The following is a 27944-nucleotide window of genomic DNA, read 5'->3' as shown; positions in this document are numbered from 1 at the left end:
TTAATCCATTTACATTCAAGGTTATTATCTATATGTATGTTCCTATTACCATTTTCTTAATTGTTTTGGGTTTGTTTTTGTGGATCTTTTTCTTCTCTTGTATTTCCCACCTAGAGAAGTTCCTTTAGCATTTGTTGTAAAGCTGGTTTGGTGGTGCTGTATTCTCTTAGCTTTTGCTTGTCTGAAAAGCTTTTGACTTCTCCATCAAATCTGAATGAGATCCTTGCTGGGTAGAGTAATCTTGGTTGTAGGTTTTTCTGTTTCATCACTTTAAGTATATCCTGCCACTCCCTTCTGGCCTGCAGAGTTTACGCTGAAAAATCAGCTGATAACCTTATGGGGATTCCTTTGTATATTATTTTTTTGTTTTTCCCTTGCTGCTTTTAATATTTTTCCTTTGAATTTAATTTTTGTTAGTTTGATTAATAGGTGTCTTGGTGTATTTTTCCTAGGGTTTATCCTGTATGGGACTCTCTGTGCTTCCTGGACTTGGGTGACTATTTCCTCTCCCATGTTAGGGAAGTTTTCGACTGTAATCTCTTCAAATATTTTCTCAGACCCTTTCTTATTCTCTTCTTCTTCTGGAACCCCTATAATTCGAATGTTGGTGCATTTAATGTTGTCCCAGAGGTCTCTGAGACTGTCCTCAATTCTTTTCATCTTTTATCTTTATTCTGCTCCTCGGCAGTTACTTCCACCATTTTGTCTTCTAGCTCACTTACCCATTCTTCTGCCTCAGTTATTCTGTTATTGATTCCTTCTAGTGTATTTTTCATTTCAGTTATTGTGTTGTTCATCTCTGTTTGTTTGTTCTTTAGTTCTTCTAGATCTTTGTTAAACATCTCTTGTATTTTCTCTGTCTGTGCCTCCATTCTGTTTCTGAGATTCTGGATCATCTTTACTATCATTACTCTGAATTCTTTTTCAGGTAGGTGCCTATTTCCTCATTTATTTGGTCTTGTAGGTTTTTACCTTGCTCAGTCATCTGTGACATATTTTTTTGCCATCTCATTTTTTAAATTTATTTAAATGAGTGGGATTGTGTTCCTGTCTTACTGGTTGTTTTGCCTGAGGCGTCCAACACTGGAGTTTGTAGGCTGTTGAGTAGAGCTGGGTCTTAGTACTGAGATGAGGAACTCCATGAGATCTCACTCTGATGAATATTCCCTGGGGTCTGAGGTTCTCTGTTAGTCCAGTGGTTCGGACTCAGAGCTCCCACTGGAGGAGCTTCGGTCCGACCCCTGGTTCATGAACCAAGATCCCGCAAGCCATGTGGGGTGGCAAAAAAGAAAAGAACAATAACAAAGTAAAAAGTAAAATTAGATTAGGAAACTAACAGGTATGTTAAAAAGAATATAAAAATAAAAAATATAGATGAATCAACAACCGGAAGGTATAACAGTACCGCAATAGTAAAAAAGAGGAGGAGGGAAAAGAAAAGAATAAAAAGGGGGGAAAGGCTTTGGCTGTGGAGGGCGGGGCCTAAGCAAGGGTGAGGTTTGGGTAGTGGGCAGGGCCTATGCTTAGGACCCACAGGGCTGGAAATGCCCTGGGGAATGTGGGGCGTGGGGCTTAGGCTCAAGGCACAGAAGGGGTCCAGGCGTGCTTCCCACCCCTGGTCTCAGAGAGCAGGGTACCTCAGCTGGGAGCCCCACAGGCTTCCTGGGTTCGAGTGGGCGGGGCAAACGCCCTCCTCTCCTCTCCTGCTCCTTGGGTCTGGGAGGGCCCCTTCCGCCTGCCTCTCCTGATCTCCCTGGCCTCCTTCCTATGCTCCCAAGGGCCCACACGGCCTGGAGGGGGCTTTGGAGGGCAGGGGACCAGCCTGGGAGCTCAACAGGCTCCCTGGGCCCCAGTGGGCGGGGCAATCACCCTCCGCTCCTCTCCCCTTTCTCCTGGATGGCTCCTCCCACCTGCCTCTCCTGATCTTCCCAGCCTCAGGGGCACTGATCCTGTCTGGCCTCCAGTTCTCCTCCCCACTCAGTCCCCCTACATCCTACCAGTTCACTTTGGGGTTCCTCCCATCTCCTTGGGCGTCAGAGTCCCCCACCAGCAGCCAACAGTTGCCGTAGTCGTGGGGAGACACTAACTCCGCATCTTCCCACACTGCCATCTTCAACTGCACATATTTAAAATGTACAATTTAATAAGTTTGACATATATATCCACCTGTTAAACCATCACCATAGTCAAGATAGTGAACATGTCCATCAACCCCAAAAGTTTTGTCATATATGCATCTTTGTAATCCCTCCTTCCCACTATTTCCTACCCCACATCCCAAAGGAGTGTTTTCTGTCACTGTAGATTAATTTGCATTTTCTAGAGTTTTGTATAAATGGAATTCTACAGTATGTTATCTTTCTTTTTGTCTGCCTGAGAGTTGTCCATATATTTGCATGTATCAATAGTTCATTCCTTTTTATTGCTGAGTAGTATTCCACTGTATGGATATATCATGTTTATTGTTGATGGATATTTGGGTTGTTTCTAGTTTTTGGCTATTACAAATAAAGCTACTGTGAACATTCATGGGTAAATATTTATATAAACACGGATTATATTTTCTCTTGTGTAAATACTTAGGAGTGGAATGACTGGATCACATGCCAGGTGTAGGCTTAACTTTTTTTTTTTTTGCAGTATGTGGGCCTCTCACTGTTGTGGCCTCTCCCATTGTGGAGCACAGGCTCTGGACGCGCAGGTTCAGCGGCCATGGCTCACGGGCCTGGCCGCTCTGCGGCATGTGGGTTCTTCCTGGACCAGGGCATGAACCCATGTCCCCTGCATCAGCAGGCAGACTCTCAACCACTGTGCCAGCAGGGAAGCCCAAGCAGGTTTAACTTTTAAGAAACTGTCAAACTGGGGACTTCCCTGGTGGTCCAGTGGGTAAGACTCCACGCTACCAATGCAGGGGGCCCAGGTTCAATCCCTGTTCAGAGAACTAGATCCTGCATGCATGCCCCAACTAAGAAGTCCACATGCTGCAACTAAAGGATCCCACATGCTGCAACTAAGGCCTGGCGCAGCCAAAATAAATAAATTAATTTAAAAAAACAACAAAAAAAGAAACTGTCAAACTGATTTCCAAAGTGGTCATACTATTTTGCCTTCCCACCAGCTGTGTATGAGAGTTCTAGTTCTTCCACATCCTCGTCAGCACTTGGTATGGTCAGCTTTTTAAATTTTAGCCATTCTAATCAGTATGTAGTGGCATCTTCTTGTGGTTTTAATTTGCATTTTCCTACTGGCTAATGATGTTAAACAGTTTTTTATGTGCTTATTTGTCATCTTTATATCTTCTTCAATGAGTTTTGAGAGTTCTTTATGTATCCTGTATACAAGTTCTTTACTAAATATATGCTTTGCAAAGATTTTCTCCCAGTCTGTGACTTTCCTTTTCATTCTCTTGCTAGTGTCTTTTAAAGAGCAGAAGTTTTTAATTATGGTTAAGTCCTGTCTAAGACATCTTTGTCTAACCCTGAGTCACAAAGATCTTTTCCTGTGTTTTCTCCTAGATGTTTTATACTTTAAGCCTTACATTTAGATCTGTGACCCATTTTGAATTAATTTTTATGTATGGCACAAAGTGTGGATCTGAGTCCATTTTTTACATATGGATTTCCTGTTGTTGGAGTGCCATTTATTTATCTATACTTTGTCCACTGCATTACCTTTGTCAAAAATCAGTTGTTCATAAATATGTGGGCATTATTTGTGGTCTGTCTTTTCTGTCCAGTTAATCTATGTGTCTGTCTTTACATGAGTACCATACTGTTTTGATTACTGTACCTTTGTAATTGTTCTTGATATTAGGTAGCCTTAGCCTCCCAACTTAATTCTTCTTTTTTAGAGTTGTTTGGCTATTCTAGCTCCTTTGTATTTTTATAGAAATTTTAGAATAAGCTTGTTGATTTCTACAAAAAATTTTCCTGGGATTTTTTTTAGGATTATGTTGAATGTATAGATTTATCTGGGGGAGAATTGAGATTCAAACAATAGTGAATCTTCTGACTTATAAACAAAATATATGTCTCCATTTATTTATTTTAAAAAGTCTTTAACTTTTTTCAGAAATATAGTTTTCACTGTACAGGTCTTGCACATATTTGTCAGATTATGGGGTAAATACTTAGGGGTAAATATTTGTCAGATTTACCCCTAAGTATTTCATATTTTTGATGCTATTGTGAATGGTATTTTTTCAGTTTCAAGCTTTCATTACTAGTATGTAGAAATACAATCAATTTTTGTTTATTCATCTTATAGCCTTGCTAAAACTCACTTATTAATCCTAGTAGTTGTTTAAAAACTGCATCAGGTTTTCTATATAGACAATCATATTATCTGTGAATAAAGACAGTTTTATCTTTTCCCCTTTATCTTCATGAAATGGCCTTCTTTGCTCTGGCAAGTCTTTGCTCTGAAATCTGCTTTGGCTGATTTAATATGGCCACTCCAGCTTTCAGATTTTAACTAGTGCTAACATGGTATATCTTTTTCTATCTTTTTAGTTTTAACCTATTTGTGATTTTATGTTTAAAGTGCATTGGCAGCATTTAGTTGGGTCTTGTTTTTTTTCTCCACACTGACAATCTCTGTCTTTGATTGGGGTGTTTAGACTATTTATATTTGATATGATTATTAGTATGGCTATTTGTGTTCTCTTTGTCCCAGCTGTCCTTTATTCCCATTTCTCTCTTTTCATCATCCTACTTTTGGATTATTTTTTATTTCTCCATTTTACCTTTATTATCATAGCCTATCTTCAAGTGTTATTATACGAGCTCACTAATAGTAAAAGAACCTTACAACAGTATACTTCCATTTTTCCTGTCCAGGCCTTATAATACTGTAGTTGTAAATTTTTCTTTTACATATGTTTTAAACCCCACAAGAAATTATTTTTGTTTAAATAATCAGTTATCTCCTAAAGAGATTAAACAATAAGAAACCTTATCTATTTAAGATTAATGTAGTTACCACTTCATTCCTTTGTGTAAATTCATATTTCCATCTGCTATCATTTTCTTACTGCCTAAAGGATTTCCTTTAACATTTATAGTGTGGGTGTTACAGTATGGTGATGAATTCTTTCAGCTTATTTTGTCTGAAAATATCCTTGTTACTTTTGTTCTTGAAATATATTGTACTTTTGATAGCATTCTAGGTTGATAATTTTATAACTTTTGGAGGGAAAAACTGATCTTAATAACTGTGCATTTTTCAGTGTATGCTGAGTCCATTAATGCTTTTTGCCCTTTAAAGCTCAAAAATCTTTGCTTTCTCAAAAAGCCAGCCTCCAACAATAGAAAAACATGCTTTTTTATGCTGTTTATGCTAAGGTCTTTAGATGTCTAATTTGAAACTAAAGCTAAATTATGACTTTTTGTACTTGACTGTCTTAATGGTATAGGAAAAGCTATGGGTTCAGGGAAGCAGGAGGAAGAAAAGACCTCGGGTAATATCTCAAGATATTATTCCCTGTAGTTTTTCCATTCTGTGGATTTCCATAGCACTTAGTACTTATCTTTATTAGCACTTCATATTACACTGTGAATTCTTTGTATCTTCAGTACTTAGTGGAGTGCCTGATACATATTTGAATAGCTTATTTTCAGTAGCAACCAGACTATATAACTATGTAGCTGAGTCCTAGGCTAATTATTTTTGTATTAAAAGATTGACCAACATCTTGTTAGGAAATTTTTGCAGCAAGATGGTAGTAAAATGAAGTAACAAGGTTAAAACGTTTTTTCCCCTTCGTAAGAGACTTTAAGAAGGACATTACTGTTTGAATATACTACTTTGACAGGATGCCCATTCCTATCTCCCTCCACAATTTATAAATATATTGTGTTCATGTTTGATAGTTTTTTTTCCCCAAGGAGAGGAAAAATATGGTTTTTAATTCAGTGCCAGAAGTTATCCAAGGAAGGAAAAATTTTAAAATGTGTTGCTCATATAGTTTATGCTTTCATAACTATCTTCTGCGTCTTCTTGGAAAGTAGATTTCTGAGGCCAACTTTTGACTTCCACCCTTCACAAATCTAGATTCTAGAAATGCAAGAAATGCCAGGTTATTCTGAAAGCAGATAACGAGAAAGCTCATATAATCAGTATGTTTTCTCACTGTCGTCTTCTGTTAAAAGTGAATAAATAAGTTAACATGGATCTTTATTCCCTCCCTCCCTCCCTTCTTCCTTTTTTTGCCACAAGTGAGTTTAGCAAATCATGAGTAGAGATTTAACACAGTATACCACATCTTCTACAGTATCAGTCGTATGGTGTGACTGAGATTATTGCAAAATCTGGTGCTTCCAGTACATTCATGTTCTCTCTCTCCCTCCTTCTCTCCCCCTCACTCTCTCCCCTTCTGCCAGCCTCCCTCCCCCAACTCCCTCTCTCCCTTTTCACCCCCTTCTCTCTCACTCTCACTGGCTGTCTTGAGCACTCTCTAGCCTCATTCACTTAACTTTCTATTCCTTAAGTAGGCTGTGTACCTTTATATGCCTATCTTATTTATTAGATCTTCTGAGCCTTGAGCAGTGTCAGCACATATTAGGCATTCAGTAAATATTTGTTGGATGGATGGGTAGATGAATATCTAAAGGGTTCCTTGCATTTTTTACTAAGATTATATCATAAACATTTTCCTAAACTATTAAAATTTTTGGATACATCATTTTAAATAGGAACATAGTACTTTGTCATATGGATAGGTCATAATTCATATAACCATTCGCCAGTTATTTCACTTGTAGATTATCTAGTTTTTCACTGTTCTAAGAAAGTGATAAACAGATAGCTTTGTGTGTAAGACTTTTCCTATGCTTGATTATTTCCATAGAATGGTTTTCAAGGCATTTTTAATGCTCTTAATAATTTTTTACATTGCTTTCCAAAAAGGTTGTACCAGTTTGAACTTTTACCCTTACTGTATGAAGGTGGCTGTCATGCCATAGTCTCCCCAGCATTGATTACCTCCATTTTTAAACATCCTGACCAATGTGATTGGTTAAAACAGTATCTTTCTATTTGATCAAGGTAAAGTTGAGTATTTTTCTCAAATATTTATAAACTATGTATATTTACTCTTTGGGGAAGAGAACTAGCCCTATTTCCCCACCCACATATACATAAGACCAGTCTGAATACTTTTTTTGGTCTTATGTATTCATAAATGTTTAAGCTTTTTGTATGGCAGATTTCAAGTAAAACTGATTGCCCCAAAGTTTGGATATATTAGTAGAATTATTCACTTTGACCTTAATATTCAAAATGTTCACAATTCAAAAATTCATTATAAGATGTAGAATTACCTATTTTAAAACAGTATTTAAAATATATATTCTGTAAAAATATGTAGACATTGCTTAGAAAGGAGAAATGGCAGTTAAATTTCTTGAGAAGGTTGGGGTTATACAGAAAACTGTCATAGGTATTCGGGAATCAGACCTTGTGATTGGGGGTGTAGGTGGAAGAAAAGACTTTATAGGTAGACCAATTTGCTCTGCTTCTGGAACGATGAAACCAGTCTATCCAACATTCTTAACTAAACTATCCTTGAATAGCTGGTGTGGGAGAAAAACAAATGTAAATCAGGAGACTTGGCTTCTAATCTCAACTCTGAAATTAGCCTGCTTTGTGACCATTCACAAATTACTTAATTTTACAGTTTCTCATTGCTACCTTTGTAACTAAGCAAGGGCTCCTGTGCCCATGGCTTGGCACAGAAAGCAAACTCTGATAGTGGGTGTTTGCAGCAAAGTAAGGGTTTATTTGCAGGGCGCCAAGAAAGGGAGTGGGAGACAAGTCTCAGATCCACTCCATCTTGGTCTTTGAGTTAAGGATGTTTTAAAGGGGAAGAACAAGGAAACTGTAATTAATCATCGTCTCAAGACATTTCTGTGACATTTCTCTTTCATTATTGAACACGTGTATTTTTTTATTAATTAATTTTTATTGGAGTATAGTTGATTTACAATGTTGTATTAGTTTCTGCTGTACAGCAAAGTGTATCAGTTATACATATATCCACTCCTTTAGATTCTTTTCCCATATAGGTCATTACAGAGTATTGAGTAGAGTTCCCTGTGCTATACAGTAGGTTCTTATTAGTTATCTATTTTGTATATAGTAGTGTGTATATGTGTGACATTTCTTAATCATGGTTTTGGGAGTCAGAATGTGTCTGGTTTATGATTCTCTGGCCAGGTGGTCCATGGCTCTGGGGGTTGTGAGCTCATCTTGCCTGGAAAAACAACTTGAGTTTGTATGATGGTATCTACAACAGCAATTTGAATACAGTAACGATGTTATTAACAACAGCAATCTTAGTCAACTGACTCTGATTAATTAGTGTTCAGTTAGCACAGAATTGAGGGGACAAGAAAGGGATTGAGGTCAGAGGAGACAAGTAAGGGAATAAAGTTTTGGATAGAGAGATTAATCATAAACTCGGTAAGGGAACTCAGTTTTAGGGGGGTTTGGTTTCAACATTATTTAGTTCTCTCCAGCTCTAAAAATCTCTGATTTTATTATCCAGAGGACAAAATGCTATTTTTGTGAATCCAGTGCTATTTTTGGAATAGCTGTGAATAGCTAGTCTAGAAAACATTCTTTCTAGGAACTTTTTGAGGAGAATAATAGGAAAATTTCCCATACCAGCTAAATATTTTAGGGAAAGTCAACTCCCAAGTCCTAGATTATATTCTTTAGATACATTAAAAATGGTAAAATTAAATTATTTTATGCTGTTTTGCGTCAGCCAGAGAACGGTATATTCAGTGTTTTCTCTTTAAACATTGCCAAAAAATGGCAGGTTGGATAAATTTAAAGAGTACAAGGAATTTCTGAAGCCTGAATATTGTCTAAATACAGAGATTACTTAGGGAGAAAAAATAGCTAGCTGCAAAAACCCTCCAGGCTTTTAAGAGAAGTTCTTACTTAGGCAAACGTCGTCTTGGCTGAATAAAATGGTTTAGTTAAAAGTCACAATTAAACGTTAGCCCTTGTCTGCCTTTAGCTTTCTAAACCAACGGAATCTGACTGTTCTGCGTTCGATTTGTTAGGTCTGGCTCAGTGCGCTGAACTCTGCTGGCAGCTGAGAGGGGAAGCCGGAAAAAGGCAAGTTCCTGGTGCAAAGGTTGCTCTGCAGCATAATTTAGGCCTCGGAGGAGCAGTAGTTGTCACGCTGTACAAGATGGGTTTTCCTGAAGCTGCCAGGTAAGTGACATTCTGGGTTTTGTCTGGCAATGAACCCTTCTGACTTTTCACAACTGATGACGTTATACAAGTAAAAAAAAGTCCTAATTTTATTGTGTTAGTGCTCAAAGAACAACTATTTCATTACCTTGCTTTAATAGCATGGTTTTAAAACTGGCAATTAACTTTTAAACTTAACCATCTTTAGGAAAGTTTTGTTTAAAAAGAAGGCAGCATAGTCAAAGGAGAGTGCTGAACTAGAAGCCAGAGCTGGCTGGGCACTTGTCTCAGCCCTGCCAACTTGAGTAATTTTATTTCAGGCAAGTCATTTTTTGGTTTCCTTTCCCACAATTTGCTTTCTCCCCCTAGCGTCCCGGGCTTCTGAGGTTATTGGGAGAAAGTCATCAAATATGCTGATTGTATCTCCGCAGATTTCTGTTTCTGAATCCAGCTAAGCCCTCACTGCTGCTAGAATCCTTTCTATTTGTCTCCTGCTGATTTTCTTCCTGCCCTTGTCAAATGCCTGTGCTCCTAAGATTTCCAAGCACTTTCTTTTAAAGCCTTTTCAGGATCCCTCAACTTCCTTGCTCTTCTCTCAGAGAAATGCTCATCCATTTTTCTCAGAAAAATGCTCATCCTTTTTTCCCAGGGGAAAAAAGTCCCTTTTCCTTTCCAAGGCCCATCTTTCCTCTTTGCATGCTTTTGTTTCCAACCACTTTCTGTAACTTTGTTCCAAATATTAAGTATACCTTCTTTCGTTTGAATCTTTCCATTTTTACCTTTCTGTTGACTCCTTTCGCTCTGTCATCAAACATGTTCAGGTCTTCCATATTCTAAAACTCTGTTTTTCTCCTTACCTTAATTATTCTCTTTCATGATGAGCCTTTTATATTGAGCCACTTTTGTTTTTCTACTCTGAAATGTCTTTAGTTTCTGATCTCACCACTGAGGTCAGGTAAGGCCACCAATGACCTGATTATGATACATTCTTGATAATTTCTATCTTTATTCTCTTAACCCTGCTGTAGCTTTCAACACTAATTGGCTCCTTTTTCTCTCCTGAAGTTCTTGGTAATTATGTATTCATTTTTTCACACTTTTGGTTCCACAAAGGATATGTGAACACTTTTTTACAGAGTCCGTTATATTCTCATGTTTTGTAAACTCTTGAATCTCTTCTCTCTATCCTTTCTTCTTGCATGCCTGGAATATTCTGTGTGAAAATTCTAACTTCCAATTAAGGCCAATCTTAGGTACCATCTCCCTTTGAATATCCACAGCACTTTGTAACTTTTGGGTCCCTATCCAATTTTTGTTTAGTTGTAGAGTATCTACCTTGTTTTGTATCCTGTTTGTTATGTGAAATCCTTGAGATCTAAGACTTTGATTCTCCTAACCCCTCTGAGGATCTCTCTCAAAGTGAGTAAATGTTTATTGAATTGCATCAAATAAAAAGATGTTAAGACGTTGAATTTTAAGTTTCCTCCTAAATCTGATTCATTGGTTCTGTATCATCCTCTGGTATTCCATGTAGTTCATATTCGGAGTTGAAAACCCTCAGTAAAAGCCAAACTATAAAGAGCTACCAGAGTCAGAATATTAGTATAGCTGTCTAATTTGCTCAGAATAGAAGATTATGCATGTAGGGCAATAAATTCTATTTTAAACATGGAATTCTCATAGTTATTTTTTTAATATCTTTATTGGAGTATAATTGCTTTACAATGGTGTGTTAGTTTCTGCTGTACAACAAAGTGAATCAGCTTTATGTATACATATATCCCCATGTCTCCTCCCTCTTGCATCTCCCTCCCACCCTCCCTATCCCACCCCTCTGGGGGGACACAAAGCACCGAGCTGATCTCCCTGTGCTATGCAGCTGCTTCCCATTAGCTGTCTGTTTTACATTTGGTAGTGTATATATGTCAGTGCTACTCTCTCACTTCATCCCACCTTATACTTCCCCTCCCCGTGTCCTCAAGTCCATTCTCTACGTCTCCATCTTTATTCCTGTCCTGCCCCTAGGTTCTTCAGAACCATTTTTGTTGTTTTTTCTTTAGATTCCATATACATGTATTAGCATATGTTATTTGTTTTTCTCTTTCTCACTTCACTCTGTATGACAGTCTCTAGGTCCATCCACCTCACTGCAAATAACTCAGTTTTGTTTCTTTTTATGGCTGAGTAATATTCCATTGTATATATGTGCCATATCTTTATCCATTCATCTGTCGATGGGCACTTAGGTTGCTTCCATGTCCTGGCTATCGTAAATAGTGCTGCAGTGAACACTGTGGTGCATGACTCTTTGTGAAGTATGGTTTTCTCAGGGTGTGTGCCCAGTAGTGGGATTGCTGGGTCATATGGTAGTTCTATCTTTAGTTTTTTAAAGGAACCTCCATACTGTTCTACACAGTGGCTGTATCAATTTACACTCCCACCAACAGTACAAGAGGGTTCCCTTTTCTCCACACCCTCTCCAGCATTTATTGTTTGTAGATTTTTTGATGATGGCCATTCTGACCAGCATGAAGTGATATCTAATTGTAGTTTTGATTTGCATTTCTCTAATGATTAGTGATGTTGAGCGTCCTTTCATGTGTTTGTTGGCAATCTGTATATCTTCTTTGGAGAAATGTCTATTTAGGTCTTCTGCCCATTTTTGGATTGGGTTATTTGTTTTTCTGATATTGAGCAGCATGAACTGCTTGTATATTTTGGAGATTAATCCTTTGTCAGTTGCTTCATTTGCAAATATTTTCTCCCATTCTGAGGATTGTCTTTTTGTCCTGTTTATAGTTTCCTTTGCTGTGCAAAAACTTTTAACTTTCATTAGGTCCCATTTGTTATTTTTGTTTTTCTTTCTAGGAGGTGGATCAAAACGGATCTTGCTGTGATTTATGTCACAGAGTGTTCTGCCTATGTTTTCCTCTAAGAGTTTGATGGTGTCTGGGCTTACATTTAGGTCTTTAATTCATTTTGAGTTTATTTTTGTGTATGGTGTTAGGGAGTGTTCTAATTTCAGTCTTTTACATGTAGCTGTCCAGTTTTCACAGCACCACTTATTGAAGAGGCTGTCTTTTCTCCATTGTATATTCTTGCCTCCTTTATCAAAGGTAAGGTGATCATATATGCGTCGGTAGATCTCTGAGCTTTCTATCCTGTTCCATTGATCTATATTTCTGTTTTTGTGCCAGTACCATACTGTCTTGATTACAGTAGCTTTGTAATATAGTCTGAAGTCAGGGAGCCTGATTCCTCCAGCTCCATTTTTCTTCCTTAAGATTGCTTTGGCTATTCGGGGTCTTTTGTGTCTCCATACAAATAGTGAAATTTTTTGTTCTAGTTCTGTGAAAAATGCCATTGGTAGTTTGATAGAGGTTGCACTGAATCTGTAGATTGCTTTGGGTAGTATAGTCATTTTCACAATGTTGATTCTTCCATCCAAGAACATGATATATCCCTCCATCTTTTTGTATCATCTTTAATTTCTTTAATTTCTTTCATCAGTGTCTTATAATTTTCTCCATACATGTCTTTTGTCTCCTCAGGTAGGTTTATTCCTAGGTATTTTATTCTTTTTGTTGCAATGGTAAATGGGAGTGTTTCTTTAATTTCTCTTTCAGATTTTTCATCATTAGTGTATAGGGATGCAAGAGATTTCTGTGCCTTAATTTTGTATCCTGCTACTCTACCAAATTCATTGATTAGCTTTAGTAGTTTTCTGGTAGCATGTTTAGGATTCTCTATGTATAGTATCATGTCATCTGCAAACAGTGACAGTTTTACTTCTTCTTTACTGACTAGGATTCCTTTTATTTCTTTTTCTTCTCTGATTGTTGTGGCTAAAACTTCCAAAACTATGTTGAATAATAGTGGTGAGAGTGGGCAACCTTGTCTTGTTCCTGATCTTAGAGGGAATGGTTTCAGTTTTTCACCATTGAGAACAGTGCTGGCTATGGGTTTGCTATATATGGCCTTTATTATGTTGAGGTAAATTCCCTCTATGCCTACTTTCTGGAGGGTTTTTATCTTAAATGGGTGTTGAATTTTGTCAAAAGCTTTTTCTGCATCTATTGAGATGATCATATGGTTTTTATCCTTCAGTTTGTTAATATGATGTATCACATTGATTGATTTGTGTATAGTGAAGAATCCTTTCATTCCTGGGATAAACCCCACTTGATCATGGTGTATGATCCTTTTAATGTGCTTTTGGATTCTGTTTGCTAGTATTTTGTTGTTGTTGTTCAAGATTTTTACATCTATGTTCATCAGTGATATTGGTCTGTAGTTTTCTTTTTGTGTGACATCTTTGTCTGGTTTTGGTATCAGACTGATGGTGGCCTCGTAGAATGAGTTTGGGAGTGTTCCTTCCTCTGCTATATTTTGGAATAGTTTGAGAAGGATAGGTGTTAGCTCTTCTCTAAATGTTTGGTAGAATTTGCCTGTGAAGCCATCTGGTCCTGGACTTTTGTGTGTTGGAAGATTTTTTTTTTTTTTATGATACGCGGGCCTCTCACTGTTGTGGTCTCTCCCATTGCGGAGCACAGGCTCCGGACGCACAGGCTCTGCAGCCATGGGTCACGGGCCTAGTCGCTCTGCGGCATGTGGGATCTTCCCAGACCAGGGCATGAACCCGTGTCCCCTGCATCGTTAGGCAGACTCTCAACCACTGCGCCACCAGGGAAGCCCTTGTTGGAAGATTTTTAATCATAGTTTCAGTTTTAGTGGTCATGATTGGTCTGTTTTTATTTTCTGTTTCTTCCTGGTTCAGTCTTGGAAGTTGTGCTTTTCTAAGAATTTGTCCGTTTCTTTCAGGTTGTCCATTTTTTTGCTTGTAGTAATCTCTCATGATCCTTTGCATTTCTGCAGTGTCAGTTGCTACTCCTCCTGCTTCATTTCTAATTTTATTGATTTGAGCCTTCTCCCTTTTTTTCTTGATGAGTCTGGCTAATGGTTTATCAATTTGGTTTATTTTCTCAAAGAACCAGTGTTTAGTTTTATTGATCTTTGCTATCGTTTCCTTCATTGCTTTTTCATTTATTTCTGATCTGATCTTTATGATTTCTTTTCTTCTGCTAACTTTGACAGTTTTTTGTTCCTCTTATCTCTGATTACTTTAGATGTAAGTTTAGGTTGTTTATTTGAGATGTTTCTTGCTTCTTGAGGTAGGATTGTATTGCTATAAACTTCCCTTTTAGAACTGCTTTTGCTGCATCCCGTAGGTTTTGAGTCATCGTGTTTTCGTTGTCATTTGTTTCTAGGTATTTTCTGATTTCCTCTTTGATTTCTTCAGTGATCTCTTGGTTATTTAGTAGTTTGTTGTTTAGCCTGTATGTGTTTGTATTTGTTACAGATTTTTTCGTGTAATTGATATCTAGTCTCATAATGTTGTAGCCGGAAAACATACTTGATAGGATTTCAATTTTCTTAAGTTTACCTAGGCTTGATTTGTGACCCAGGATATGACCTATCCTGGAGAATGTTCCATGAGCACTTGAGAAGCAAGTGTATTCTGTTGTTTTTGGATGGAATGTCCTGTAAATATCAATTAAGTCCATCTTGTTTAATGTGTCATTTAAAGTTTGTGTTTCGTTATTTATTTTCATTTTGGATGATCTGTCCATTGGTGAAAGAGGGGTGTTAAAGTCCCCTACTATGATTGTGTTACTGTCGATTTCCCCTTTTATGGCTGTTAGCATTTGCCTTATATATTGAGGTGCTCCTATGTTGTGTGCATAAATATTTACAATTGTTAATATCTTCTTGTATTGATCTCTTGATCATTATGTAGTGTCCTTCTTTGTCTCTTGTAATAGTCCTTATTTTAAAGTCTATTCTGTCTGATATGAGAATTGCTACACCAGCTTTCTTCTGAATTTCATTTGCATGGAATATCTTTTTCCATCCCTTCATTTTCAGTCTGTTTGTGTCCCTAGGTCTGAAGTGGGTCTCTTGTAGACAGCATATATATGGGTCTTGTTTTTGTATCCATTCAGCCAGTCTGTGTCTTTTGGTTGGAGGTTTTAATCCATTTACATTCAAGGTTATTATCGATATGTATGTTCCTGTTACCATTTTCTTAATTGTTTTGGGTTTGTTATTGTAGGTCTTTTCCTTCTCTTGTGTTTCCTGCCTAGAGAAGTTCCTTTAGTTTTTGTTGTAAAGCTGGTTTGGTGGTGCTGAATTCTCTTAGCTTTTCCTTGTTTGTAAATGTTTTAATTTCTCCGGCAAATCTGAATGAGATCCTTGCTGGGTAGAGTAATCTTGGTTGTAGGTTTTTCCCTTTCATCACTTATTTAAATATGTCCTGCCACTCCCTTCTGGCTTGCAGAGTTTCTGCTGAAAGATCAGCTGTTAACCTTATGGGAATTCCCTTGTATGTTATTTGTTGCTTTTCCCTTGCTGCTTTTAATATTTTTCCTTTGTATTTAATTTTTGATAGTGTGATGAATATGTGTCTTGGCGTGTTTCTCCTTGGATTTATCCTTTACGGTACACTCTGTGCTTCCAGCACTTAATTGACTATTTCCTTTCCCATATAATGGAATTTTTTAACTGTAATCTCTTTAAATATTTTTTCAGTACTTTTTTTTCTCTTCTTCTTCTGGGACCCCTATAATTCGAATGTTGGTGCGTTTAATGTTGTCCCAGAGGTCTCTGAGACTGTCCTCGATTCTTTTCATTCTTTTTTCTTTATTCTACTCTGTGGTAGTTATTTCCACTCTTTTATCTTCCAGGGCACTTATCGGTTCTTCTACCTCAGTTATTCTGCTATTGATTCCTTCTAGAGAATTTTTAATTTCATTTATTATGTTGTTCACCATTGTTTGTTTGCTCTTTAGTTCTTCTAGGTCCTTGTAAAAGGTTTCTTGTATTTTCTCCATTCTATTTCCAAGATTTTGGATCATCTTTACTATCATTACTCTGAATTCTTTTTCAGGTAGGCTGCCTATTTCCTCCTCATTTGTTAGGTCTGGCGGGTTTTTACCTTGCTCCTTCGTCTGCTGTGTATTTCTCTGTCTTCTCATTTTGCTTATCTTACTGTGTTTGAGGTCTCCTTTTTGCAGGCTGCAGGTTCTTAGTTCCCGTTGTTTCTGGTGTCTGCCCCCAGTGGGTAAGGTTGGTTCAGTGGGTTCTGTAGGCTTCCTGGTGGAGGGGCCTGGTGTCTGTGTTCTGGTGGATGAAACTGGATCTTGTCTTTCTGTTGAGCAGGACTAAATCTGGTGGTGTGTTTTGGGGTGTCTGTGAACTTACTATGATTTTAGGCAGCCTGTGTGGTAATGGGTAGGGTTGTGTTCCTGTCTTGCTAGTTGTTTGGCATAGGGTGTCCAGCACTGTAGCTTGCTGGTTGTTGAGTGGAGCTGGGTCTTAGCGTTGAGACAGAACCTCTGTGAGAGCTTTTGCCATTTGATATTACATGGGGCCAGGAGGTCTCTGGTGGACCAGTGTCCTGAAATTGGCTGCCCCACCTCAGAGGCTCAGGCCTGACACCTGGCCAGAGCACCAAGACCCTGTCAGCCACTCACCTCAGAAGAAAAGGGAGGTAAAAATAGGAAAGAAAGAAAGAAAAAATAAATAAAATAAAGTTTTTTTAAAAAAACTATTAAAAATAAAAAAGTAATAAAAAAAAGAAAGAAGCGAACAACCAAAGCAAAAAACAAATCCACCAATGTTAACAAGTGCTAAAAAGTATACAGACCAAAACCAAAACAAAAAGTGGACAGACAGAATTCTGGGACAAATGGTAAAAGCAAAGCTATACAGACAAAATCACACAAAGAAGCATACACATACAACCTCACAAAAAGAGAAAAAGGAAAAAAAATATTAGAAAAAAAGGAAGAGGGCAACCAAATCAATAAACAAATCTACCAATGATAATAAGCTCTAAATACTAAAATAAACATAAAACCAGAAACAAATTAGATGCAGAAAGCAAACCCCAAGTCTACAGTTGCTCCCCAGGTCCACTGCCTCAATTTTGGGATGGTTCGTTGTCTGTTCAGGTATTCCACAGATGCAGGGTACATCAAGGTGATTGTGGAGATTTAATCTGCTGCTCCTGAGGCTGCATGGAAAGATTTCCCTTTGTCTTCTTTGTTCGCACAGCTCCTGGGGTTCAGCTTTGGATTTGGCCCTGCCTCTGCGTGTAGGTCGCCTGAGGACGCCTGTTCTTCGCCCAGACAGGACGGGGTTAAAGTAGCAGCTGATTAGGGGGCTCTGGCTCACTCAGGCTGGGGGAGGGAGGGGTACGGAATGCGGGGCGAGCCTGTGGCAGCAGAGGCCAGCGCGACATTGCAACAGCCTGAAATGCGCCGTGTGTTTTCCTGGGGAAGTTGTCCCAGCATCACGGGACCCTGGCAGTGGCAGGCTGCACAGGCTCCCAGGAGGGGAGGTGTGGATAGTGACCTGTGCTTGCACACAGCCTTCTTGGTGGCGGCAGCAGCAGCCTTAGCATTTCGTGCCAGTCTCTGGGGTCCACGCTGGTAGCCGTGGCTCGCGCCTGTCTCTGGAGCTCGTTTAGGCAGTGCTCTGAATTCCCTCTCCTCTGCGCACCCTGAAACAATGGTGTCTTGACTCTTAGGCAGTTCCAGACTTTTTCCTGGACTCCCTCCCGGCTAGCCGTGGCGCACTAGCCCCCTTCAGGCTGTGTTCACACAGCCGACCCCAGTCCTCTCCCTGGGGTCTGCCCTCCGAAGCCTGAGCCTCAGCTCCCAGCCCCAACCCGTCCCAGCCGGTGAGCAGACAAGCCTCTCGGGCTGGTGAGTGCTGGTCAGCAGCGATCCTCTGTGTGGGAATCTCTCCGCTTTGCCCTCCGTACCCCTGTTGCTGCGCTCTCCTCTGTGGCTCCGAAGCTTCCCCCCTCCGCCACCCTCAGTCTCCGCCCACGAAGGGGTTTCCTAGTGTGTGGAAACCTTTCCTCCTTCACACCTCCCTCCCAGAGGTGCAGGTCCCGTCCCTGTTCTTTTGTGTCTGTTTTTCCTTTTTTTTTTTGCCCTACCCAGGTACGTGAGGAGTTTCTTGCCTTTTGGGAAGTCTGAGGTCTTCTGCCAGCATTAAGTAGGTGTTCTGTAGGAGTTGTTCCACATGTAGATGTATTTTTGATGTATTTGTGGGAAGGAAGGTGATCTCCATATCTTAGTCCTCTGCCATCTTGGAGGTCCCTCCTCATAGTTCTTTTATTTTCAGGAGACTAAATAATTGGGAGATAGAATTGTTCACGATAACTATAGTTGATATTTCTGGGAAGCCAGAAGAATGAACAAATCCAGATGATATATTAATGACTGAAAGAAATTGGCTTCAAGTATTGAAGATATTTTTGATAGTTTTAGTGATAGAACATATCCCACTTCAAAGTCCAAAGTTGTGAAAATAATTCTAACTCTGATGGTGCAGATATAGTTTTAAAATGAGGATTTGTTTTAAACAAAGTAATTTTAAGGTACTGATTGCACATGATCTGATTTCCTTAGTTTCTCGTTTAGCTAACTTTGATGGAGCAGCTGCTATATGCTTAGGCCCCTAAGTATGGTCCTCTGAGTAGATGCGGAAGGCAGACATACCTTTTTCAAAATGCTATAGAAGCCCAGAGGAAGAAATTAGTATGAAGGACCTAAATTTGACCTGGGATGACTAGGATTGCCCAGCAAAAGTGTAGAGGAAGGGCATCCCAGGTCTGTACATAGGTACGCAATTTGAAAATATAAGAGTGGTTGTCCTGTGTGGGTAGAGGGTGGATTATTTTGTTGTGCCTGGGTAGAGGGGCAGAGTCAGTAATACATAGGTGACAGGAGTTGCAGCTGTAACAGTAGATTGGATCAAGGTTTTGAAATGCTTCCAATGTTATGCTGAGGAGTTTGAAATTTATCCTACAGAATATGAGTTTTAGCAAAAGATTATGTGATTATATCGCACTTTACTTTAGGTAGATCAGTCTGGTATTACTTTGAGTTGAGTGGTGGAGGGACCAGAGGCCAGGAATCCTTAGGAAGCAGTTGCAGTAGTGTGGATAAGAAATGTTTAGTGCTGCAACAGGGACCATGAAAATGAAGAGGAGCGGTCTTATTTAAGAACTGTGACCAATTGCATTTAATTTACAGTTAAACTTTCCTTTAGACCACTTTTGAATATAAGTATTGACTCTGTATTATAACATCCTATTCATTTTATGTAAGACACAGATTGAGGATAGATTTGCATTTTGTATTCTGTTAAGTGAAACCTGTTTTTAAACCCAACTTTGTTTTGTTTTTTCTATTTTTTTTTTTTTTTTTTCTGTACGCGGACCTCTCACTGTTGTGGCCTCCCCCGTTGTGGAGCACAGGCTCCGGACGCGCAGGCTCAGCGGCCATGGCTCACGGGCCCAGCCGCTCCGCGGCATGTGGGATCCTCCCAGACCGGGGCACGAACCCGTGTACCCTGCATCGGCAGGCGGACTCTCAACCACTGCACCACCAGGGAAGCCCTGCTTGTTTTTTCTATTTTTAATTAAGGTATAAAAATTTACATACAGTGAAAGTCCACCTGTTTAGTGCATAGTTCTGAAAGTTTTGACAAACATGTACAGTCAAGTAACTACCACCATAATCAAGATACAGAACAATTGCATCACCCACCAGAATTCTTTGTTCACCTTTGTAGTCGACCCTTCCCCCTGTCCTCCATTCCTTGGCAACCACTATCTGTTTTCTGCCCCTTTCCAGAATATCATGTGAATAGAATCAAAAAGCCTTTGAGTCTGGCTTCTTTCACTTAGCAGAATGCATTTGAGATTCATTCATGTTTTGTGTGTGAGTAATCTGTTCCTTTTTATTGCTTAGTGGTATTCGTTTGTATGGATGTACCACAGCTTATCCATTCCCTGGTTGAGGCATATTTGGATCACTCCAGTTTTTCTTTTTTAATGGAAAATTGTCTAAGTTAGCTTGAAAGTTTAAGTCAACAGGTGAAAACCCTAAGTGATATAAGAAGTTAAAAGAAGTAAAAGTTGTACCCATGTATGTGTGCTCATAAACAAGGACTAGAGGAAGCAATGTGGAAAAAATGAATATAGGACACTTGTTGGTAGTGGTGAGATTGTAGGTGATTAGCCTTTTCATTTTCTAAATTTTGTATTTTAATTAGAAACCTTGATTTTGACATAAAAATTACAGGAATAGTACAAGGAACTCCTATATACCTTGTACTCAGATTGTTTATATTTTGCCTCATTTGCTTCATCATTTTTCTACATGCATATATACATATATGCATATATATATATATGCATGTGTTTTCTGAAATGTTTGAAAGTTGGAGACATTATGCTCTTTTACCCTTATATATTTTAGTATGCATTTCTAAAGACTAGAATATTCTATTACTCAACCACAGTATAGCTATCAAAATCAGGAAATTTAACACTGATAAAACGCTATTACCTACAGGGGCCCCAGGTTCCAATCTCTGGTCGGGGAACTAGATGCCACATGCATGCCACGACTAAGAATCTGCGTGCTGCAACTAAGAAGTCCGCATGCCACAACTAAGAAGTCCACATGCCACAACTAAGAGCCCGCATGCGGCAACTAAAGATCCCACATGCCACAACTAAGCCCCGGTGCAGCCTAAATAAATAAATATTAAAAAATAAGTAAATTTTAAAAAATGCTATTACCTAATCCAAAGAAGGTATTCACAGTTTGACAATTATCCCAATAATATCTCTTTAAAAGATACTATAAGCTTTAGTCTTTCTCCTTGTCCAGGATCCAATTTAGGATCCTGAGTTCATTTAGCTGTCATGTCTCTTTAGTTTCCTTTAATGTGAAACAATCCCTCAGCCTTTCTTATTTCTTGACTTTGACTTTTTTGGAGAGTATAAGTAGATTCTTTAAGAATGGAATGTCCCTCAGTTTGCATTTGTCACATGTTTCCTCGTAATTAGGTTCAGGTTACACATTTTTTGCAGGAATACCACTGAAGTGATGATGTATACGTAATGCATCATGACTGGAAGCACATGATGTGCATTATCCTATATTGGTGATGTTTAGCTTTGATTTCTTGACTAAGGTGGTATCTACCATGTTTTCCTCTGAAAGAGTTACTGTTTTTCCTTTGTACTTAATAGGTAATTTGTGGTGAGATGTTTTGCGATTATGTAAATATCCTGTTCCTCATCCAACTTTTACCCATTACTCATTCATCTTAGCATCCACTGATGATATTTTTCTAACTTCATCATACCTTATATTTATTAAGTGGTATTCTGCTGTAAGGGAGATTCTCTTCTCCCCCATTAAAAAATTTGTTCATATTCATCTATATCGATAAATATATCGGTATGAACTCATGAATTCATATTTTATTCAGTGGGTTATAATTCATTAGTATCATTTATTTTGACACTCAAAATGTCCCTGCTTTAGCCAGCAGAAGCCCCTTCTAGCTGACTTGTACTGTCTTGTGATTCTATTTATTACTTGCTTGCTTTCTAGCTCAAGAAGGTATTCCAGGCTCATCCTGTATTTTCCCTGCCCCAGCCCTAAGATCAACCATTTCTTCAGAGAGCCCTAGTTCCTTTTAGTGGAGAATGGTATTTAGAAACCACAGTGTGGCTGCTGGCTGAGTGCTTGTTGTTATTACCTCCAGGACTTCTCAGGGGACACAGTGGACACACACACAACACCACACACACACACACACGATTTTAGTTTCATTTATTTTTTAAAATATTTATTTATTTTTGTCTGCGTTGGGTCTTTGTTGCAGTGTACAGGCTTCTCACTGCGATGGCTTCTCTTGTTGAGGAGCACAGGTTCTAGGTGCGCAGGCTTCGGTAGTTGTGGCACGTGGGCTCAGTAGTTGTGGCTCACGGACTCTAGAGTGCAGGTTCAGTAGTTGTGGCGCATGGGCTTAGTTGCTGTGCGGCATCTTCCTGAACCAGGGATCGAACCCGTGTCCCCTACGTTGGCAGGTGGATTCCTAACCACTGTGCCACCAGGGAAGTCCCTTAGTTTCATTTAAAAAGAGATATTTAAGAACACATGGAAAAATCTTATCTGATTTTTATCTTTCTCCATACTAATGTAGCCACCAATTAATTAGCAGTTAGAATGAAGAAATTATAAAACTACTGAAATGCCACTTGTATGCGACATCTTTTTTAATTTTTTTATAGGCTGGAATTATCAGAGAGGCAGTGTTGATCAGGGGAAAGAACACCCCAGCAACTTTTCCGTCACACTGCTTGCTTAGGACATGTTCACCTTTCCCTCAGTTAGAAAAGAGTGAAAATATCTACTTCAGGGATTAGAAAACTAACAAAAAGTACCTGCCACTCATTCAGTTGCTCAATAAACTGTTGATTTCTGATTTATCTAGCTATTTTCCTTTTTTCTTTCCTATTTCTGTAGTTCACGTCACTGGTTAAACTGTTGAAAATGGTTTTATATATTAAATTATAAATGTCACCTAGAAGTTTGGAAAAGATGAACTTTAATTTTTAGTTCAGAGTGAGGCATATATCCAACCTGTTGAAGTCCACAGTTTGGCTTTCTGGGCTGGATTTCTGTCTGTGATGGGGCCGTGTGCCCGTTCAGAGGTCAAGGGGAGTTGCTGATTGCAAATGAACCCTATTCTTTTGTCCTGTGTGTGTCGCACAACCATTTCTAATTTGAACAGACTAATTACTGGTAAAACTGGTAAAATGTTAGATTTAGGGATGGAAATTTGATTAAAATGTAGGATCCTGTATTCTTCCTAAACAGTACAAACAGCAGCGGCCACTTTAAAAATGTTGTTTTTTTTTTTTTTTTTTTTGCGGTACGCGGGCCTCTCACTGCTGTGGCCTCTCCCGTTGCGGAGCATAGGCTCCGGACGCGCAGGCTCAGCGGCCATGGCTCACGGGCCCAGCCGCTCCGCGGCATGTGGGATCTTCCCGGACCGGGGCACGAACCCGTGTCCCCTGCATCGGCAGGCGGACTCTCAACCACTGCGCCACCGGGGAAGCCCTAAAAATGATTTTTAACAGCTTTTTTGGGGATATAATTTACATGCCACAAATTCACTATTTTAAGTGTACGTTCAGTGGTTTTTTAGTATATCACAGAGTTGTGCAATCATCATCACAATCGATTTTAGAACATTTTCAACACCCCTGAAAGAAACCATGTACCCGTTAGCAGTCATTCCCCAGTCCCACTTCTTGCAGGCTCTGACAACCACAGTCTACTTTCTGTCTCTAAGGATTTGCCTATTCTGGACATTTCATATAAATGAAATCATACAATATGTGGCCTTTTGTGACTGCTGCTTTCATTTAGCATAATGTTTTCAAGGTTCATCCATGTTATAAAAATGAATGTAGTACTTCATTCCTTTTTATGGCTGAATAAAATTCCATTATAAGGGTTCTGATTTCTTCACATCCTCATTAACACTTGTTATTATCGGCTTTTTTTTTTTTTCTCGCGATATGTGGGCCTCTCACTGTTGTGGCCTCTCCCGTTGCGGAGCACAGGCTCCAGACGCGCAGGCTCAACGGCCATGGCTCACGGGCCCAGCCGCTCTGCGTCATGTGGGATCTTCCCGGACCGGGGCATGAGCCCGTGTCCCCTGCATCGGCAGGCGGACTCTCAACCACTGCGCCACCAGGGAAGCCCTGTCTGCTTTTTTAATTTTAGCTATCCTAGTGGGTGTGAAGTGTTATCTCATTGTGGTTTTGATTTGCATTCCCCTGATGGCTAATGATGTTGAGCATCTTTTTTTTGTTTGTTTTTGCGGTACGCGGGCCTCTCCCATTGTGGAGCATAGGCTCCGGATGCGCAGGCTCAGCGGCCATAGCTCACGGGCCCAGCTGCTCCACGGCATGTGGGATTCTCCCGGACCGGGGCACGAACCCGTGTCCCCTGCATCGGCAGGCGGACCCTCAACCACTGCGCCACCAGGGAAGCCCCTGAGCATCTTTTCATGTGCTTATTGGCCATTTGTATATCTTAGGAGAAATATCTATTCAGATATTTTGGCCATTTTAAAATTGGGTTGTCTTTTTATTATTGAGTTGTAATAGTTCTTTAACAACCACTTTTTGAGGGCCTAGTATGAGCACCAAGACCATGCTAGGTGCTTCCTCTTCACTGCTTTGTTTAATCCTCATAGAAATCCACATGGTAAGTTTTGTACCTTGTTTATAGATGAGGAGATTGATGATCAGAGTTAAAACAATGTATCTAAAGAGAGTCTTAAGTGGTAGCGGTCAAGACTCTAACCTTCATATATCTGAGTTCAAAGTTCCTGTTTTGTTGGCTACTCTGTGCTTCTGATCTTTTTTTTTTTTTTTGTGGTACGCGGGCCTCTCACTGCCGCGGCCTCTCCTGTTGTGGAGCACAGGCTCCGGACGTGCAGGCTCAGCGGCCATGGCCCACGGGCCCAGCCGCTCTGCGGCATGTGGGATCTTCCCGGACTGGGGCACAAACCCGTGTCCCCTGCATCGGCAGGCGGACAATCAACCACTGCGCCACCAGGGAAGCCCCTGTGCTTCTGATCTTTGACATTGTTGAAACAGTGCCTGTGTTCTAGACCTTGGAATGAAAATTTCAGGAAGCATAGAGGGAATTCATACACTAAATAGTTAATCTTCAGAGTCCCTTCCAACATTTTATATACTAGATTTATTCCAGAAAACTTATGTATAAACCAAGGTAAAAAAAATAAAAATAATCAGACTTTAGTTTCTGCTAAAAGAACTTCAAATATAAAGAAATCATGAGTTTGTTATAAAGCAGAAACTAACATACCATTGTAAAGCAATTATACCCCAATAAAGATGTTTAAAAAAAAAAAAAGAAAGAATATGATTTGGGTGGGCAAAAAAGCTTTTACTAAAATTTCAAATCTATCTCAAAAAAAAAAAATCATGAGGTGCATCCTTTTGTAATATGAGTAACTTATTTTCTGAGTTTGTGTAAGTTATATTCAGCTTCCCTAGAGCAGGGCACATATCAAATAAATTGTAAGATATGAGGGATTTTCGGAAAATATTGATATAACTTTATAAATTTTTTCCCTAATCTGGATGAAAAGTTGGTTAATCATTAACTGAGTGAACTTTTCAACAGAAGCAAAATAAACATCTGTGACCTGTCAGAACTTGTCTGAACTCTGCCCCATAAAGTATCAAGATACTTTGTATGTACGCTGAGAAGTGTCAGTTATTATTTTATCACATACAGTTAGGAAGTGTCAAGCTTGGAGAGGGCACAGTGATGTTTATGATTAAAGGCTGAAAAGTTGGACTATTAATGAAATGAAACTGGCTTGTGGAGGACTAGTTGTAGCCACTTGATTTTAGGCCACTCATTCAGACTTTTGACTGAGAAAATGGTGTACCATAGATAATTCTGCTCTAAATGGAACAGGAAAAAATTAGAATTTAGCTAAGAGAGAATTCAGTGTAATTCAGTTCTATTCAGTCACTATTTACTGAATACCTATTGTGTGTCAGGAACTGGGGATATAAATAAAGATTATTTTTTTCAAAAGCTGTGGTATCTGCTCTTGAGAAGCTGACATTTACTAGGGTTTCACGGAAAGGGAGTTTCCTGGCCTGGATCTTGAAGGGTAAAATAGAATTTGCTAAGACGGAGGTATTCCAGACACAGGGAGCAGCAAGGGCAAAGGCATGGAAGTATGAAGTAGCATGCCATGCTCTGAGAATTGCATGTATTTCAGCATGGTGAGAGCTTACTTCCATTCCTTGTTGTGATATTAATATGATTTCTCTAGTAGGTTCACTTTTCAACCTCTTAGACTTTCCATACCCTCCTTTCACCCTCATTTTCAGCTGATTACTTTTGCCTTGTATGTTGTTGAAAAAACAGAAGTCATTAGACCCAAACTCCCTTATCTTCCATCCCAAGACTTATAGACCTATCTAGCATTCTACCCTTCTGATCCTCTTCTTCCCTTGAGTCTCCTCCTCTTCCTTCATAGGTCACTAGATCTCATCCCCCTTCACCTTCTCAAGACTTCTGTCTCTTTTCCCCTGGTTCATTACCATCATCAAGCAAACATGCTCTAATATGTTAATCTTAAAACAAAAACAAACTTTCCTTAATACCACCCTCCCCTCCAGAGACCACTCCATTTCCCCTGAAAGTAATGTCTCAGAAGAGACACACTGTTTCTATTTCCCTCTCCTATTCACTCTTTAATTTACTGTAATCTCTACTGACTTCTGCCTTCCAACACTTGCTTAATATTGCTTTTGCCCAAGTCAGCTGAACTCTTCATGTTGCCAGTCCAGTGGGTATTTGACCTTTGGCAGCATTTGACATAGTTTCCTCCCTCCCTCCCTCCCTCCCAGATTCTTTCTCCCCTCTTGGCTTCTATGACATTATGTTCTTCTAGTTTTCCTCTTGCATCCCTGGCTACTGCTTCCTCTTCCCTCCCAGACTTCTAAATAATTGAGATCCACAGGGTATTGTCCTAGGCTTACTTCTTTCTCTAGAATTCCCTCAAGGTGAGCTTGTCTGTTCCCATGGATTTAAATACTTTCATTATGCTAATGATTATCCGACTTTATCTCCAGCCTAGACTGCTTCTGAGCTCCAGACTGTCATATCCAACTGCCTTCTTGTCTCACAAAGGTCCCATACTGACTGTGCCTGAGATGGGACTTTGATCCCCTTTACTCTCACTGCATTCTTCCTTTTGTCAATAAATGGCACTGTCATCCCTTCAGTTATTCAGGCCAAACACCTAAATCATCCTTGCTCTTTCCCCTCCCCCTTAGATCTCTCTCGTGCCCAGCAGCAAGGCTTATGGATTCAATGTTTAAAATATATTTTGAATCCACTTCCTTCTCTCCATCTCCGCTGGCAGAGTGCCTCCACTTCCTATTTGGACCACTCCAGCAGCCTCGTAACCCTCTCCCCACCTAAGTTCTTGCATCCCAACCCCACCAATTCATTGTCTGCACAGTTGTAAGAATAATCACAAATCAAACTATTTCACTTCCCTGTTTAATCATTTCATTGGTTTCCCAGAATCCCTTCTTTGGCCTGGATGGTCTGGTCCCTGCCCAGTTCCCCAATTTCATTTTGTGTCATTTTGCCCCCACTTACTGTACTCTAGTGACTGGTCCTCTTTTACTTTCTTTTAACATGATAAACTCTTTTCTCTCTCAGGATCTTTGCAAGTTTCCTCTTTGAATGTCTAGCTCCTTTTCTTCCTTTAATTGGGTCTTAGCTTAAATTCACTTGCTCAGAGACATCATTCCTTGACTGCCTTAACCTCGGTTCCTCTTTTTGTCTGCTTCCTAATACTTGTCATTATTTTGTCTGTTTTCTTCTTTTTTTCCTGGAAAAATATAGATTCAGTGAGGACTGGGACTGGGTCTGACTTGTTCGCCATTGTACTCCCAGTACCTCGAACAATGCTTGGCCTGTAGCAGGCAGTCGTTAAATATTTATGAAATGATAGAAAGAAGGAAAGGGAAGGGAAGGGAAAGGAGAAATGGGTGGGGTGGGTGGGGAGAAAGAGAAGGAAGGAGAGGAGGTAGAGAAAGAAGGAAAGAAATGCTTTGCTTACTGAGCAGCTGCTACGCTCTTGACTCCTTCAAGTATATCCTTCCGATGTTTGTTGTTCCAGTCCTGGCCTCAGCCACCGCCAGGATGCTTGTGGTATTTCAGAGGAATTACTTAAAATCCTAAAGTGCCCTCATCTTCTTCAGACCTTTCAGTTTCTCT

General features: G+C 39.5%; 1 protein-coding gene across 2 annotated transcripts in view; it reads left to right on the top strand.

Moving 5' to 3' along the window:
* The window catches only part of SCP2 (sterol carrier protein 2), a 164580-nt gene that overhangs the window by 99938 nt on the left and 36698 nt on the right, over window positions 1–27944 (top strand). For both annotated transcript variants that reach the window (XM_060140057.1, XM_060140058.1), the window contains one exon: window positions 9072–9225. In XM_060140057.1, coding sequence (XP_059996040.1) covers window positions 9072–9225 — 154 coding nt within the window. The remainder of the gene's footprint in view (window positions 1–9071; window positions 9226–27944) is intronic.

This window comes from Lagenorhynchus albirostris, chromosome 2 (assembly GCF_949774975.1).
Source record: "Lagenorhynchus albirostris chromosome 2, mLagAlb1.1, whole genome shotgun sequence".
Lineage (NCBI taxonomy): Eukaryota > Metazoa > Chordata > Mammalia > Artiodactyla > Delphinidae > Lagenorhynchus > Lagenorhynchus albirostris.
The sequence above is the reverse complement of the archived record's forward strand: the minus strand, read 5'-3'. Positions and strand labels throughout refer to the sequence as shown.